Here is an 18,222-nt window from a genome sequence, read left to right as displayed (position 1 = left end):
ATTGTCTGTTATCACCGAGATTTTTCAATTTAATAAAATTGACAGCTTCTTCAGCAAAATCGTGTTTTAAACGGTTTCAAGTGTACATAAAGCTTACTGGATGCATTCTAATGCTTCAATAGATGCAGTACATTTTCCCGACATTTTCTAACCTTGAACATTGTGCTTTGAATTTGAAACTGATGTATGTTGTGAAATAACTTTTTCTCTTTTATTTGTTAGTGTTACAACTTACATGCCTAAAAAAATCAAACGTGGCTCCAAAATACTAATGCTTCTTATTTTCAAACTTGTTTCCTGGAGTCACAATTATTTACAGCTTCTCTGCTTTACATCCCCTAGCATTGCTTTTTCAGACTTGGGAGTGTCATTATCGACAAAATTACCAAAATTATACAAATTTAGGGCAAACATATCATCCTCTGGCTACATTTACAAATTACAACTCCCTATATTGTGTGCACAAATTATTTTTAGCGTTCTACCCATATCTAGTTTCCACAAGTCTAACGGCATCACATTTATTTATTACTGCATGAGATTTCCCCAGAAATGACCCTATCATTCCAGACAGTAAGAAAACAAACTCACAGACAAACAAACAACAGTACACACCTATGATGACGAGGGCAAGATTTTTTCCAAACCGAATTCAAAGCAATTATATTTTTTTGAGTATGAATCAGCATCAGATGACTGTCGCACATATTGTCACATTTTTGCGCTTTCTAGGCTAAACATATCGTCTAGACAAGCAAACATGTAATGGGTAATATATACAAAGCGGTCATCATCAAGTTCTTTCAACTTCAATTTTTATCAATTTTTGAGATAGCAACCTTTTATTGACGAGATGGGAAATGATATTCAAACATATTAAATTTCATTTGAAAAACACCTACACAGGCAAAAGTAATGATCAGCATTATAGAGTAGACATGAAAGTAGTCACACATTGTCACATTTTTGCGTTTTCTAGGCTAAACATATTTGTCTAGACAAGCCAACATGTAATAGTTAATGTATACAAAGCGGTCTTCATTGTGTTCTTTCAACTTCAATATTTTTTATCAATTTTTGCGATAGCAACCTTTATTGATGAGATACGATATGATATAAGCATATTAAGTTTCATTTGAATATGGAAGAAGATCGTCTGCTTTCATGATTTGAATTTAACATCTACATGTACATTGTATACTAACTTTAGTGCTGATCAGCAAGCAGACCCATACATAGGATTTTGAGGGGTGTGCAATTTTTACCCTGTTCTTTCTCTGAAAAGTGGGCTTTTTGTGATGGTGGCTTTTTGTGATGCATATGCATGCTGATACAGGCCTGTCGATGTCAGCAAGTATACATGCAGATGGCATGAAAGTCATCCACTTCAGAACAAACTTAAAGAGGATCCCTTAAAATGCAAAAATGCATTATGTGCCTCTCACTGGGGACAACCCACACCTTCCAGGGACCTCATTGTATATTTACAATGGTTAGCAGTTACCCTTCCAATCATATGTGAAAATATGTGAAAACTAAATATCAGAATAACAATCCCTGGATTTCTGTGTTCTCTCATATCTACTGAAGACAGTAATTTTACACTCATCCAATTTAATTCCAAAACTAAATTTTACTATATTTAAAAACTTTATTCTGAATAATTTTTTGTTTGTTGTGTAATTGCTCATAGTACTTGTATCACCAGTTATTTGTTACAACTGCACACAAGTTCCAGAAACAAACAATACACCTGAACCTAATATTTTCTACAAAATACTTCCATACCTTCCCAATGCATTTACACAACAGATTGGTGTCTGTATGGAAATAGCAGAAAAACTCAATCTGTTTCCCATGTACAAAGTACATTAAAACAGCCCAGGAGAGTGGTTTGTACAACATTGACTCTGGTAAAAAACCTTTTCTTGTATTGTATTTTAACATACAATAAAATCACACAGGGCCCTGAAATTCACAATAGTTAGCCTCAATTTGAATAGAGCATATCTTGAAACTAAACCGTATTTGTTAACAGCTTTGTGGGAAAAGTATCAAAATCAGCCACGTCACATGAAACTAAATTCTTGTACCAAATTGACCAAATTAATGTTGACATAAAGTGCATGTAATTTTGGTTCCTGTTAACAATTCTGAGAACAATACAAACTCTGTGTGACACACGCAAAAGCAACATTCTAATTTTCACACAAATGGCATGGTACTCCACCCAAAATGTTTGTAATGTGCTCCTTTAGGAGTCAAAAATAGACCATGACAGGTCCGCAATCAATGTGCAGAGGCCGTCTGGTCTAAGCACCAACCAACGCAGCTAGTATTCAACTCAAATTCAAACACTGGCTTTTCTAAACCAGAACAATCGGTAATGTTGAACCAGGGTCTCTTTACTCAAACAAAGCAATGTTTTGATATTGAAACCTGCTTTTGTTAAAACCCTGCCACATGAATTCCATCGGGTACTATGTGACGTTGAAATGTCTAAGGACGCAAAAAAGTCTGACAATGTACCAAGTTACTGATGGGACCTCTTTCGCAATTTGACTAAAAATAAAATGAATCGCCTTTGCAAATGCACTGGTAATGCATATAGCATGGTTCACCCATAGACCATTTTAAATGGTCTATGGTTCACCCAAAGAATTGCACTATGGTTGCTCAAAAATATACACAATTAGCATTTTCAATAGTTTGGTTGATGTGAAGTTTGCAGGCACTATTTCAGTCCAAATGACTTTCCCCACCAAGATTTCAAAAGCAAATTTTCAATGTGTATTTTGGCAAAGTGCAACAGGAAAACCATTTATCCAGTACAAGTGAGCACAGATAGGTATCCATATTTTCCAAGTAGGTCCCGCCCCTTTACGGTTTGCCAAGACAAACTTCACTTTGTGTATTTTCTATTTTAAAATGTAATCTTCAACAAATCATGACGAGTATTATAACTAGGTAGTCGTTGTGTGGATAATCGTTGCATACATCCTGCGGCCCAGTTGGCAGATGTACATGTAGTGTTGATTGAAGTCCAAAGGAAAATACGAGTTTTCCCCCAGTCAATTGCATTACTGAACTTAAAACACTGTGTGATGATCCATAACTTTGCGTGATGATCCATAACTTTTGCAGTGTCTATGATCCCGGTCCGTAACTGGGGACCTCATTTTTGACCCAAAAAAGTCCCATTTATGAGTCCCCCAGTCCACTTGTTCAAAATCAGCCCCCCCCAATAAATTCTGGTTACGGGCCTGGGATGATCTGATCCAATCAGGCCAAAGGAGGGTATTTTTAAAATGGGAGTTATTTGCTCAGTATAAACTAATCATATGACTATAGAATTGCTGATATCCTTACATCCCTAGCATAAATATTTGATTCCCAAAGCTGCATGTATGTGGGCTTATTGCCAATTTTCTTACGCATTTTAATGTTTTTGGTCCCTATTTTTGCATGTAAAGGGTATTCTGAATTGGACCACAGTGCATGCAAAATGTTCAGCTGCCGTGAATAAAAGATGTTTTCTGTTTTTGCTTCTAACAAGTTTATCAAAATAATCACATTGCTTTAGGCTAAGTTTAGCGCTTTAAATTAATTAGTTAATGAGTTAAACAACTTATTGTGGTTTCATTGAATTCTGAGCCAAGCAATGTTTAATTCACCATGGAAATGATAATGATATCAACTTAAGACTTTGAATTTACCAGGTGAATACCAATTGAGACATGCTCCAACAACAAACAGCTATTCAAGTAGAATATTTAATTGGAGGACTGTTTTTGTCTCATTTCCTCAGAGGAATGCAGTTCTAATTCAGCATGAGCAAATTAAATCAAAGGTAATTTTAGGAGGAACAAAGGTGAAACTTAGTGCCAACCTATTAATTAGACCATCACTTTCTTTGTGCTCTATCTTGAATTCAAGCATACAATGCCAAAAGAATGTATCATGTTCTACTCATATGTGACCCCTCGGCACAACTGAGCCCTGAAGTCGCCAATCATCATTTTTGAGATATTCAACCAAAATATTCTGCTTGAAATTAGCTTTAAAATGATGTATATCATGTCTATAGTACTTGACATTTAAGTAGTGAAAAATCAATAAAACAGTCAATAAATCCTTTGTTTCCTATTGTTTATTGTTAAGTTCGATGGAGCATATCTCAATAGTGGCACTGGCGACTTCCGGGCTCAGTTGTGCCGAGGGGTCACATATTGCCTACACACATTGACATAATACTCTACATTCAGTCATTTCTGTTTTAGCTTTGTCACAAAATTTCTTTCATGTAGCAGAATGGTGTATCTAGTGGTCAGAATCGTAGCTAGTTCAGTTCAAGTTTGATGTATAGTGGATGTAAGGGTGTGACTAAAAATGTTGAAATTAGTCTTTTGTTGAAGGAAAAATCCATCAAAAGGTCAATTTTTAGTCCTCTGCCCCCCCCCCCCCCCATAAATCCTGGCTGCAGATCTGTTCGTGTGGTAAAATTATAATTTGATACCTTTTACTGTTACTATTGATAGCCAAACAAGGTTTAAGACATCATGTCTTCTGGTTTTACATCTATCCCTTTCTCTAGGTAACAATGGTAGCACAAACTAAGACAAGAGCAATTATGTTCAGACAACATCAGATATGTCCCTTTGCCATAATATTGTTGCACAAAAAAGTCTTGTGGTTTAAAGGGAAGTCAACCCAAGTCATTGGAAACCACAAGACAAATCAAGCTTCCTGATTACACCTTGAGGCTGGCACAATATTTTAGGTTAAGTCAAGTACACTACAAGTTCAATCCAATTAAAATATTTAGAAAACTTCAGAACAATAAAACTCATCCCAAAGTCAGGGAGGAATATGAGTTTTGTGTCAACTATGTTCAACAAGGACCATGTCCATTAACACGAAGCTCATCTACATTAATTGTAAATCAGATTGTCCACTTGCCATGTCACATGATGAAGCACCAGAGTATTGCAAGATTAATCAGAATACAGAATCACAGACACAATTTTCAGGTGTATGTGTATACATTGTAGATGAAAAAAATAAGAAAATGAGATTTTAGCCTGATTGTAAGCTTCAAGTTAATTAATGGTTAAGCTTTAACCCACAAGCAGGTATCATGACAGGTCTTTGCCTCAAACATGTAACATAATAAAGTAAGTGTCAAACTGTAAGTCAAGACTGTCACATGCTAATTAAATCATTCAATCTACAGTTTTCTAGTTTGGCTATGTGCTTCACCGACTTCTAATTAAACATGACCTAAGGCTTAATTAATTATTGCTATAATTATACATTTCAGCTTGACTTGTAAAAGAACACCAAGTAATTCAGCTAACAGTTAACAACAATTTGAAAAGCATTTGAGTGCATGTTTGAACTTCTTTGAGGCATGAATAATGTTTATTTATCAAAATAAATTTATGAAACCTGTTATTAAGAACCATAAAATCAATATTTTAAATCATTTAACCCCACATGAAGTCATGACATTTATTTTTACTTTTACTTTACTAGATGAATAATAGACATGCATCATAGATACATTTCTATTATATTTTCTTTATTAAATTTAAATGACTGGCAATCAAAATTTGAATTTTACTTTAACTTTGATCAGTTTTGACAAGCAATGGCTTTCAAAAATATCTCAAGCACATTCTGAATTGCTCATACACCCGAAAAATGTAATGTAGTCGGCAATGCTTTTGAAGGCTTTACCGATCATACTTTAACATTACCGACATTTCACATAAAATGTATCCTTTACTTCCGCCAACAATTATAATAAGACCCTGGAGGACATCTTAATGTATCTGAAAGGGTGTAAAACAACATAGGATCCTCGGTGGACAAATATGATGCTACATTACCTTTATGCAATTCTTTCATTGCTGTCCTGTTGAAAATTTGAGAAAATGGGAAAAAGATTTGTGTGTGGTATTGGTGATTTGAAAAATTGCTATCTTGGGAGGGTCATGCACTTAAGCTTATTGGCATGGTAAGGTAAGTCACCAGGCATCCACTTAGGATTTCAAACATGACATGATTCCACAGGACACAGTTACTTATTAACCCCAATATACTTCCACACTATAAAAAATAACCTTTCGATGTGCTGGGTAGTAAAACTCAAATTCCATAACTTGAGGTCAAAATTTGAGCTATACTTGTTTAATGAGGGTCATTGAGGTATGCCTCTGGGATGAGATCATTATGGTTATCATTTATGATTTACTGTGGACTTTCATTTTATGACAGAATTTTTGTTTCCATCATCAATATTATTATTTGTTTAAAAAACAAAAATTCTAGATCTGCAATGTACAACTGGAAATCTTGCCAAATGCAGGAAAACAATGAACAACATTTCCATTTTGTGATTCTTGTTTCCAAGAATCCTTCAACAGGGGCAACTTGTATCTAGAGGCCTATTGCCTAAAGGTGAGGTTACAATACCCTTGGCAACACACAAACTTTGTGATTTTAACATCCCTGTACAAACTACCATTGATGAGATTGAGTGCATTCCATAGCTTGTTTATGTCCCAAGTTCAAACTTAGCACACACTCACCCAACTTTATGCAAGGCACAAGCGGTGCTCATCATCACGCAGCAGGGATCCAGGAACTGAAGATCAAAATTCCTGTCTTCATTTTCTCCTCTATTCTTTCCAGGTAGCTTCTTGTGAGTTGAGAGCTATAAGTTCAAGCTGATATTATTTATTAATTGGTGATATATGTACGTGCAATGTTCACTTCACACCAAAAGATTCATATTTTATTCAACTTTTAATCAACCATATAAAACACTTTTTCTATGTTGAAATAATTTTCAAATTATCAAACTTCGTAAGCATCAAATTTATACAGAAAGTTTTGATTTATTCCCTATCATTCTTGTTTTAATTAAGTATGTGTGTTTGTGTACACATGAGGGTGTGTGTAAGGGGTGTGGGGGTGTGTACATCTTCAATATGGAATTGTAAGCAGCTTGAATGAACATGTACTATAAGTTGAACATAACTGAATGACTTGGCGATTTAAAATCAATAATTAGACCTGCATTATATTGTAGTCTATTACCATGATTACTAGCCGTGAATCAACCATCCACTCAATTCTAAAGTACCGTACACTTGGCGACAAAAGTTAAGGGCCAGCCAGGTTGAGTGTCTTTATACATAAATATTATTACATTTTGTATGCTCATGATCTTGTTCATTTCATTCATCAAAGCGATTCAAACTATTAAGTAAAATCTTACATTATATTATTGCAGCCGAGTACAAATATTTTGACAAACAAACAAACCGCTGTGGCTGTCTACATTGTCTTCAGATAAACATGTGTGGACTATGACCTTATCATATTTGTATAAAGGCACAGTAAAGGTCTTCTACAACAAAATTCCTCTGCTTAAAGGTAAGAGCTCTAGGTGTATGCACAAAGGTTACTCATACTAGTGAATAGGAACTGTCTATGAGTGTGATGGTAGAAATATAATCACCTGAGGTGAAAGATAGATTGTTCCATTCCATTAGCTGAACTTCCATTCCATGAGCTGGAGCGCACTGGAATGGAACAAACATCTTTCTCAGAGTGATTTTATTTTGAATGAATTTAAGAGAACTAATATTAAAGGAGTATTTTGTGATTATATCATCCTCTTTTTATGACATCTTTCAGTATATCCACCATAAAAGCTTATTCCCAAAATTTCAGTTGATTCTGGTCTGGTGCACACACACTACGGTGCAACACTGGTAAAAACTCATCGCTTGGAGAGGCTGATGGCAAAAATGATAATATAGAATTTATTAATGAGTGATATAATTCAAACTGACCCTGGCCTGTCCCACTTGAGATACAGTACATAGCAACATCATGATTACAAATACCCTGTACTTACCCAGAAAACGAACTCCCCCAATTAACCCTTTATGCACTTAGTATTTACTTAATATTGATGACATTGCAAATTTAAATTTGTAAAATTTACATGTACTTGTTATATAGTGAAGTAGGATATTTGGACTATTTTTGAGAACTGAATAGACCCCCCCATAAAAAAAAAAACCCTCATCAGTAGAGTAGTGCCGTCGTCGACATGCCTTATGTCGACATAATGTCGACGTCGGCACGAATCCCGACATGTCGACATAAAAAAAAAATTCTAAAAAAAAAAAAAATTTTTTTTTTTAATTTTCAAAAAAATATTTTGGCCAGAAAAGTAAGTTATAGGCCCAAAATTACTTGTTATTCAAGGTTGAAACCAGATAAATACTGCTACTAAAAAAAAAAAAAAAATGCCAATTTTTTTTTACAAAGTTGGATAAATTTGTTTATTTTGATTACCTTTCTTTCTATTGAACAGTCAGGGACACATTGAATTAGTATGCATTGCTAGCTGTTCAATAGAAGCAAAAATAATTAAAATATACAAATGTATCCAACTTTGTAAAAAAAATTGGCTTTTTTTTTTTTTTTGAGTAGCAGTATTTCTCTGGTTTCAACCTGAATAACAAGTCATTTTGGGCCTATAACTTGCTTTTCTGGCCAAAATATTTTTTAAAAAAAAGAAAAAAAATTTTTTTTTTTTTTTTTTTTTAGAATTTTTTTTATGTCACACACTGTCGACGTCGGTATACGAATTTCATCGACATGTCGACATTAAAAAACGGTGCCGACGACGGCACTACAGTAGAGTCATAATCACATTTTATTTAACTCTTTAGCTATCAAGGTTCATACCAAATTTCATTACAAAAAAGGACGACAAAATGTGAGCATTTTCTGGAATCAGATCAAATTTTTGAGACTAACAACTTTGTAGTTTAGTTAAATATTTTAGTCAATGATGAGCATGCAACACAAGACTCAGACATTTTAAAAATTCAATCAGGACAGCCCGCAACATTGTGGTTGATCAATATCAGAGTATTGGGCTAAATACTTAGATTTCTTCAATCGCATTTGTCCTGGTTAAATTATGCACACTCCCGGGGTAGATCCCGGCCTGTTTGAGAGGCATTACATCCCGTACACTCCCCACTACGTCCCTTTTCTGCGGAGACACATTGAGCTGTTACATCCCGGCCAAGTCCGGCTCGGACCCGCTTATTGCCAGGCCCCTGGGGGCCGGGACTACAATTGATTTGTGCATAAATTGCAAGTCTCCAAAGTGCTCTCTCCATGCTGACTGCTGAGTAAACAAAACTAGGGCTCTGGTCATGAAGAGCAAACTGCTTGCTTTTGACTCTCTTAATGATTTAAATTGGACTATTAATGTTTCAGCCAATTAAACTTGACCCGCTAATTACCAGTTATCAATCATCCATTTTCCTGTATTTGATTAATTGTTAGCGCTAGGCATATATGTTGGGACTTTATTGATTGTGTGTCCTAGAACTGTCAGTTTGACTTGAGGGCTTATTGCTGGCTTATTGCTGCACCATATTCATAAGGTACTGCTTCTAATAAAGGAAGCTGTTGACAGGTGATGGGGGTGATGCGCTGCAGCGGGAGGGGGAGGTGTGGTAACAGTTCCGTAGAAACAGATTTTAAGTTGACAGTGATGCCGCTCGAGGTAACCGCACCCCCTTTTGGTACCAGTAGCAGACGCATGCCCAGGGGGGGCTTTGGGGGCTGCAGTCCCCAGTGTCTAAAAAAAGAGAGAGAGAGAGAGAAAGAGAGAGAGAGAGAGAGAGGAGAAGGAAAGGAGAGGGAGTGACAGTGGCATAGCCTGTGGGGGCAGGGGGCATAGTACCCCCTAAAAAATCGAAAGGGGAGGAAAAAGGCGCCCTAAAAGTGGATCCATATTTCACAAATTTTGAAGTGATGCCTGATGGGAGGTGTTCAGCATGTTGATACTTGATAGTCAACATGGTCAATAATGTTGAGGATATGGACAAATTGTTTTAGGCAAACATCAAGAATAAAGGGCAATGATGATGTAAACACCCCACAGTCACCTCCACAGACAAAGATACACACACACCCCGACTGAGGCAGATACATGTAGAGTTTGTAGACATGCAGGGACGTTCTCAGTGGGCTGCAAGTTTTATCCCCTGCCAGATCTCTTTTTGCCATATTGTCCCTTAAAAAAATGTGACAACATTTTTACATATTTTGTTTATAAGCCATTAATTTTGAAGTAAAGTGTTTTATCATATATTTTATTTCTTTTGACAGATCTGTCTAAGATGATTTGGAATGTCCCTATATCTAAATTGGATCTGAAATCCCCCTTAACTTGACAGTTACAAGTGGAAATTTGTGCCATAAATTTCTTTTTTCTCCAACCAGACAACTCATGTAGGTAATACATACTACATTTGTACAGCTTTCATTTATTGAAGTAGGCTTTCCTGTGTTCTCAGTCCTGGGGAATTAGTATTATGTGGGTCATGTGGGTCAACAGATGTTGGACAAAGAGCAAGACTTTCAGAATAACCATTGTCAACCCAAGAGACTGGGGTTAGATTTTAGGATTAAGATTTATAGGATAATTAGTTTTATGGTTTAAGTTAGGATTAGGGTATCCCATAATGGTTAAGGTTAGGATTAATTTAGAGATTAGTGTTAAGGCTAGGATGGTTGGTGTGGCAGCCACCAAAGTTGGTCCAAACAATATGTGTCAAATTTGGGGACTTAAAAAACATTTTTGGGAGCACATCAATTAGCAATACTACTACTATTGGCTCCCACAGATAGGAAATGTATAACTGCAGGCCTACATGGTCCGTAGCATAGCGACTACAGACAGTTTTTGCAAAACTTTCAAAAGAACAATATGCACATGGAACAAATAATAATTAATATTTCAAAATAGCCCACATAAACTTTGAGATCATTTATTTATTTTGTTGGAGGTCCCGCTTGAGTGGATAACCACAACTGCATTGAAGGGCACTCCTCATCCATCACTGAACTGTGCCTGAAGCTATGAGAGTAGACACCTATCTAGTGCTGGGCTATGCAATGTTGACACTTGACTGAAACAACAACAACCAGTTATAAATGAACTGTGGCCTATAGAGAATGAGAATATGAATAACCTTTAACCTTACCTTCATTGTAATCTGGACCAGTTGTGTCAGCAGCCTGCTGGCACTCTTCACGAGTGGAGTATGCAAAAGGGTTCTGACAGTCCTGCACATCCTGAAGGCATAGGCAGTGTCCACCAAACAGATCACATCCCGAATATAAGGTACTGCAGTTCAGGTTTGGAGGGCTGGAGCTGGCAGCTAAGGGCAACACAGGGCTCCAATGTGCATCTGGTGTTGACTCTGGTATTGGAAAGGATAAATAAGCAAGTTGTAAAAACAATCATTATTTTACAAATTACATACAGAATATATGGGCTATGGAAAAACTTATTTACAGATTTAAAAGATTTTGAAACTTTAATAACTTATTTGCTGAGAATCATGAAACATGGAATATAAGATGCACATCATATTTTCTTGGATTATCGCCCAGTATTAGCACAGACCCTAGAAAAAAGACATGTTCTGTTGGTGTTGTTGGTTTTCTAATTGACTTGGGTCCCCTCAAATCTTCAAGCGCTACTTGAAAACACATTGCCTCCAAGCCTAGCCCTACCACAGGGCCTTTTTTATTTTACACAATATACTAAAGTACACTACTGAGAACTGCTAAAAACCCAGTGACACTACAGCTCACAACCCACTAACCGCTGCAGTCACTGGCAGCAGCTCTCTGGACATAGCCAGGTTTTATGGTATAGCATGGTTTTGGATCACCACAGTCAAAAGGCCCTATACTAGTAGGGCTATCCAAGCCCATAGATGTATCTAAGGGGCCAAGAATTAGAACACATTGATGGCCAGAAGTTTTTAGTTCAAATTACAATGTTTTTTAGTATAAATTACTATTGAACATGAGACTTTATACAGCACATACAGGCCTATTTTCTATTCTCCCAGTCTCCCTTGACGTGAGCCTCAGTGCATGCTTGGCGAGCCTGGTTCTGCAATATTTCAGCAGGGACATGATACAATCCCTGATTTGAGTCAATTTTTCCTACAAGAGTTTTGAAGGACCACACAAGTCATCTAAAATTCAATATTTTCCAGATTCTTCTTTTCATCCAATTAAATTTACTTCAAGAAAACACAATTGATTTTCCATGTCTTAACCCTTGTTATCTATTGTTTAGGAACCTCCCATAAAATGTTTCATTGAGTTCTTGCATGTATTGATCTCATACAGGGTCGGCCAGTCTTGCCTTATTTTCAAGAAAATACTGGCTATCAAAAATAATGAAGATCAGCCCCACATACATGTAGGCCTACATAGGCCTACACCCTACAAATTGACATTAATCGGCCTAGCAAGTTCCCAGTAAATATGCATCGGGTATCTAGACCCTTCATCACCAGGCTTGGATGGCCTCCATTCACTTAGCACATCCCTCTACACACACAAACACACACCCCCCGCCCCCCACAGTCACACACACCCCACTTGCCCCTAAAATGATTGTGTAGGCCCAGGCAAGGGGGGTGCAGGGGGTGCAGCCGCATCCCCCAGCCAAATTTGCAAAAGTACTGTATACAAAAAGTCCAAAAATTTCAGAATTTGCAAGCGTAGTGAGCAAGAAAATCTTTTTTGTGCTTTTTTGGTCAAAAAAGGTTGTAACTTTGGAAAGAGAGTCCACTTTTCACAAAATCCACTTTTCACAACCCCCCCTTGGAGAAACATCTTTTTTTTAAAAATCGGGCACCCCCCCCCCCCCCCCCCCCCCAATCCTGCGTGTAGGCCCACAGTACAGTTTATAAGGACACTTTCCTTCCACCCGGCTTTCCACATGTATATTGCAGAAGTCCCATGAATGTTCAAATTGAAGTTACTAAACCTCTGGTACCTTCAAATCCAATTCACTCAATTTGAAGTGAACCACCAGGGAAGGTGATAAGTGAAACTTTGGGTGCTGTGTGTTTCCTGCTGATACTAAGGTAGAGGTGATACATGTAAATAGTCAAGTTCTGTGGTCTATGCCAATCATTATTCAAAGAAAGAGTACCTAGAAGGTCCTAGAGTTATAGAAAATATTCTACAACTGCGGTAGCTCACCTCAGTATATTATAAAATTATACAGTACATGCAATCATATTCATAGCCAATACCGAAATGAGTCAGTTAAAATTTACAATGCAACTGTTAAAGCAACATGAAATAGATCGATCAACATTGAATAAACTGTACCTCAATGTGATTAGCACACTGTTTTATCACGCCAGTATGTTGTACAATGTATTTCAACAGCTGTGCCAAATTTTAATTTTTATCATTTAAATTATGTAAAATTAAACTTTTAGGTTTGTTCCTGCATCAAAGCATTGTCAAAGTTCTGGCATGTACCCTTTCATTTAGTGATCATGGAGGCACTATAATTGGGTTCTTGTCTGGTCTCTTGGCTGAATAACAAACACTAAAATTAAACCAAAACAGATTCAGTTCTTCTCACTCTCCGCACATGAGAATTCTAAAGTTTTCTGTTCAACTTCAAGCATCTGATTGCAAACTTATGAATGAAATGATTATTAATTTGGTCCTGGTCCAGCATATTTAAAAATAGTACCAATAAAACTATCAGCAGCCCTCCTTCATAACCATGATAACAAAAGACTTAAAAACCAGCACCATTTGTTGCCATTATACTTCAAAGCATATTATAGGCCTACCCAATAAAAGATGCAGTATATTTTAATACCGAAATTGTCCAATTAGAGATCCTTGTACTCAATAGAAATCAGATTTAACCACTATGCATTGAACACAAATTGCCACAGAACAACAGACAATTGGAGACAATTCAGCAAAGATTTTTTTGCTGTTAACCAGATTTTTGTGTCTGTGCTATTTAAAGCGACTTAGCCTACTTTCGATCAGGGAGGTCCCCAAATAAAGTGATTCATCATTTTTCCTGATTTTTTTCTTATGTAAAATGGATTGGCAACTGTGCAAACAAACACAGTTTATGGTTTATGGGAACCACTAATGTAATGTTCCATTTTTACTCAATACATAGAATTTATTTCATGTACACGTGTTTGTATATTTTAAATAAATTTATTGTATTTTCCAATACTCTATGAATACTTCTTAATTTAATTTGTTTAAATGTACAGCTCTTGCAGGGCCCTCTAGAAGATCAGTATTTCATTGATGGGATTAGGCTCTTCACAATTCATTTTGAGTTTACTGTTTCCCACCCTCATCCAAAATCGAGAATTGCAAAATATTTTTTATTATTTGATTTTTATTTGACATTTTCTATGTTAAATAACATTTAAATTTTTAATAAATTTGGCATCTTCCTTAGCAAACACCAAGGCTGCATTATTATCAATGTATAAAATCAACTATTCATGATGGGATTAGGCTCTTCACAATTGATTTTGAGTTTACTGTTTCCCACCCTCATCCAAAATCGAGAATTGCAAATATTTTTTATTGCAATAATTAAATTCATTAATTGGCAGTGCCAAAATGTTCTTTTGATATTTTGGGCTGTGACCACTTGTTTCAAAATAAAGAAAATAATAAGTAGGCCTACATGTACCTGGTAATTATTACTATATTAGATCGGACTTTACTCTGCTTAAAAGTATACAACTAATAATTTCAAACACTTGCATTTTGTATCTTCACAAACACATTGAAAATGGATGTCTCACAGATATAATTTTAAATATGAAGTCATAAAATTATGAGAAAATGGTCAATATGAAATTACTCACTGATTTGTAATATCATGATGAGGCTAATAACATCATTTTTAAAATTAGAATGTACAAAAAACACAAAGCCTTATTTAGATTTTAAAAAATAACTGGTACAAGTTGTGCATAGGCTTTGCAAACTTGTTTTTGATTTTTGTCGCAGTTTTAGGGAAATTAATTTCATCAACTAAAATGTAATACCGTTATAAGATTTTAAAACATGATTAATTTATGAATTATTGAGATTTTGATTTCTCAATTATGAAAAAATAAAATTAATATATGCAAGAATAGGAGTAGTGCCAGTGACATAATTAATGAGTGGCCATTAATTGTTTCGGTTACCTTCCTCCCCCCCCCCCCTCCCCCTCCACATAAAATCACTGAAAATTCTGTTTGGACAAAATATTTCAAATTTTAGGGAAATTGTGTTTTTGAAGGCCTACATGTATGCCCCATCATAGGCCTTCGCTCCAACAAATAAAATTTCTTGAGCCCACTAGATCATAGATGTGAAATTGGTTGGCATTTTGATTGCATGCAAGCATGAGTTGTACTGTTGATGTCCTGCAACTGTTGACATTGCTGACACTCAAGGCAAGGTCAGACGACAAACCCACAAGATAAATCAAATTTATGGTCCAAACAATCCCTTGGCACGCGACGTAGGACTAGGAGCACTGGTTTTCTTCAATGAATAAAGGCCTAATAAATATTATTTTCCCGCAGATTTTTATACATTCTTTAGTCATCATGCCCTGGAATCTTGAAATTCAGTAAAACTATTTAACTTGAATTTTCTAGCAGATTTAAGATGAAGGGATATAGATGATTGGGACCCAATTATTTTTTAATGACTTGACTAATATTTATCTTACCTTGACACGTCCCCACACTTTCATGGTCAAGAACAGAACCCCCGAAATCCAGACTAATTCCACAGTACAGTCCATCATCGCATGTTCCTTCAACATCCCACACTCCACCACAAACTTCTCCAAGTTGTTTTGCACAAATTTGACAACATCTACACGGGGAATCAACAATTCCACCTGGACAATTGAGCTCAGGACATTCAGATAGATCGCATGGTCCACACTGAAGCGAAATTACAGTGCTGATGTAGCATGTTGCCAATAAAGTGGCGAGAAAGACTGTCATTGTCAAATACCCCATCTTCAACTAGGAATTGGTAGTGGACAATTTGGTTCCAACCATATAAATCCACCAACTTCGAAGGGAATACTGTTCCCTGCAAGCATCCAATTCCAATAGAAAAGTATATTTTGTTCTCCTCAACAACGATGTCGCGTTCCAATTAAAATCCCATGAATTCCAGAAACGCAATAGTTGCTCAGTCTCGTCAGATACTAATATTACACTCACATTCTGACAAAATTGTACATTTATATCATTTGAAACAAACTTGTGAAATACCAACGAGTTCCAGTGTCAGTTCTTTCACAACAATGTTTTGATCCCAAATGATCCTCACGCTTCGCTTCGTTGCTTGGTTTACACAGTAAAATCCCGGTCAATTTCCAGGTATGAGTTTCAAGGACACAAAATACCAACGATGGTCTCGGTGGTGTTATTCCAAAATATTGATGAAAAACCTTCTTTTACAAAGAGAAAAGAACGCTGCAAATATTCAACAAGTTGCTCTCTTCACTCACACGGTTATGTCGGCAGATTTTAAGTAATTAGTTTGTATAAATCACTAGCACAGGTCGGTCACTTGCAAGAGTTGACCAACAACTGAATCAAAATAATTGAATGTATGTGCAGCTCGTCACCAGCTGATGTTTACACCACACGCCACACGTGAGCGACAACAGCTGATTGGTCGAGTTCGTGTTGGTGACTGAGTTTTTGTTTTCAAGAGGGCAGCATACCAAATAAAGTTTTTGAAACCTGTTTTTAAACTTTTACTTGCTAGATAATTTTTAAGTCTTCAAGAATTTCTATTACATTGTCCCACCATGGTCTCACATCATTTCTCCTGAGAGAGACTTTAATGTGCACACGTTTACATTACAAGACCTTGGAAGAAAGAATTATCTCCAAGAATGACATCTTTCCTCCAAGTTGAGACTAAAACAGGCACCTAAAAGCGGCCAACTTGCGGCATATAAACATTTTCAATTTTCAACTTCAAGTATATATTACGGTACTTTTGATTGAAAGTTCCAGCAATGCTCATACAGCTAAGGCGGCTGGCATTTTCTTTGGAAGAGTAGGTCCCAAATATAATACTGGGGGGGGTCATAAATTTTTGGAAAGAAAAATAGGGGGGTCATAAAATGTAGGGAGTCACTAGATGACCACAGATAGCAGACAGTGTGTTTATTTTATTCAAAAATGATGACTGATTTCAATACAATTTATGCCTGTTTAGGGGGTATATAGGTGTATCGGCGGTGGTAATTGGGGGCGGGGGTTCATAAAATCTTTGTTGCCGAAATAGGGGGACATAATTTTATTGACGCTGACTTCCGAAGAAAATGTGACATTTTCCTTATCATGGTCGTTTTCACATAACATTCCACGGTAGAGGCCTATAATTAGCACACCTATTCACTCCGAAAATAGGCCTACATCTGAAATCAGATTTTTTTGTGATGATTTTTTTTTGTATAATATTCTGATTTAGCGACATAATTTGTACAGGGTGAGTAAAAAAAAAGTGTCACATTCTTTGAAAATATGAAGTGATACCCAATTTCGTTATTTGTCCACGAGGTACCATGTATTTTGAATGAGAGCACACAATGCATGGTAAAGGCACCAGCTCTGATTTTTGCGTCATTTTAATTTCTTTTTTTTCTGTTCAAACAAACATTTTTAAGTCCTTCATGCCTCACTCGACTCCAACTCCACTTTTTTTTTTTTAATCCCAATATGTCCAACTTACTGGATATTTTGTAATTCACTCCACTTCAATTTGCGCGCACTTCATTTTGACATTTGAAAAACCCGCCTACAAATTAGTATGTTTTTGATCGAGAATAAACATCTTTAAAGTAAAGGTAAAATGAAAATAACAACAAATAATGTTTCTTCTTCTTAAACAAGACCAAGGGCAATAACACTTTGGGTGCTCCATTTTATTACAATGCCAGTGAGGTTAAGAAAATGGCAGTTGTTCCAAATCTACCCTATACACCAAGTGGGCTGACATGCAAATTTTAGATGTTTCTTGGACCAATCTATGCTTGGACAAACATTAATATTGGGTATCGCTGTAAAATGTGTCATAAAAACAAAACTGTAAATCCTACTTCTTTGATTTACAAGTTTACTGATGGATAGGCCTATATAGGCCTACCATATATAAAATGTTTTAAAACCTAAAAGGTTCAACTTTATAGTTCTTAATTTTAAAGTGTAATAAATAAAAATTAAATTAAATAAAAATGGATTCTTAATTCTCTCTATTGCACTTTTT

General features: G+C 36.1%; 1 protein-coding gene across 1 annotated transcript in view; it reads right to left on the bottom strand.

Annotated features, from left to right (window-relative positions):
• Positions 1 to 16,556, bottom strand: part of LOC140152013 (cysteine-rich motor neuron 1 protein-like) — a 142,245-nt gene extending 125,689 nt beyond the window's left edge. Inside the window, 2 exon segments of the mRNA XM_072174313.1 lie at positions 11,094 to 11,312; positions 15,653 to 16,556. Of these exon segments, the coding sequence (XP_072030414.1) occupies positions 11,094 to 11,312; positions 15,653 to 15,950 (517 nt within the window). The 5' untranslated portion in view covers positions 15,951 to 16,556.
• Positions 16,557 to 18,222: the final 1,666 nt, after the last annotated feature.

The sequence above is a fragment of the Amphiura filiformis genome, chromosome 5 (genome assembly GCF_039555335.1).
Source record: "Amphiura filiformis chromosome 5, Afil_fr2py, whole genome shotgun sequence".
NCBI lineage: Eukaryota > Metazoa > Echinodermata > Ophiuroidea > Amphilepidida > Amphiuridae > Amphiura > Amphiura filiformis.
Note: the sequence above shows the minus strand (reverse complement) of the source record. Positions and strands in the feature narration are given on the sequence as shown.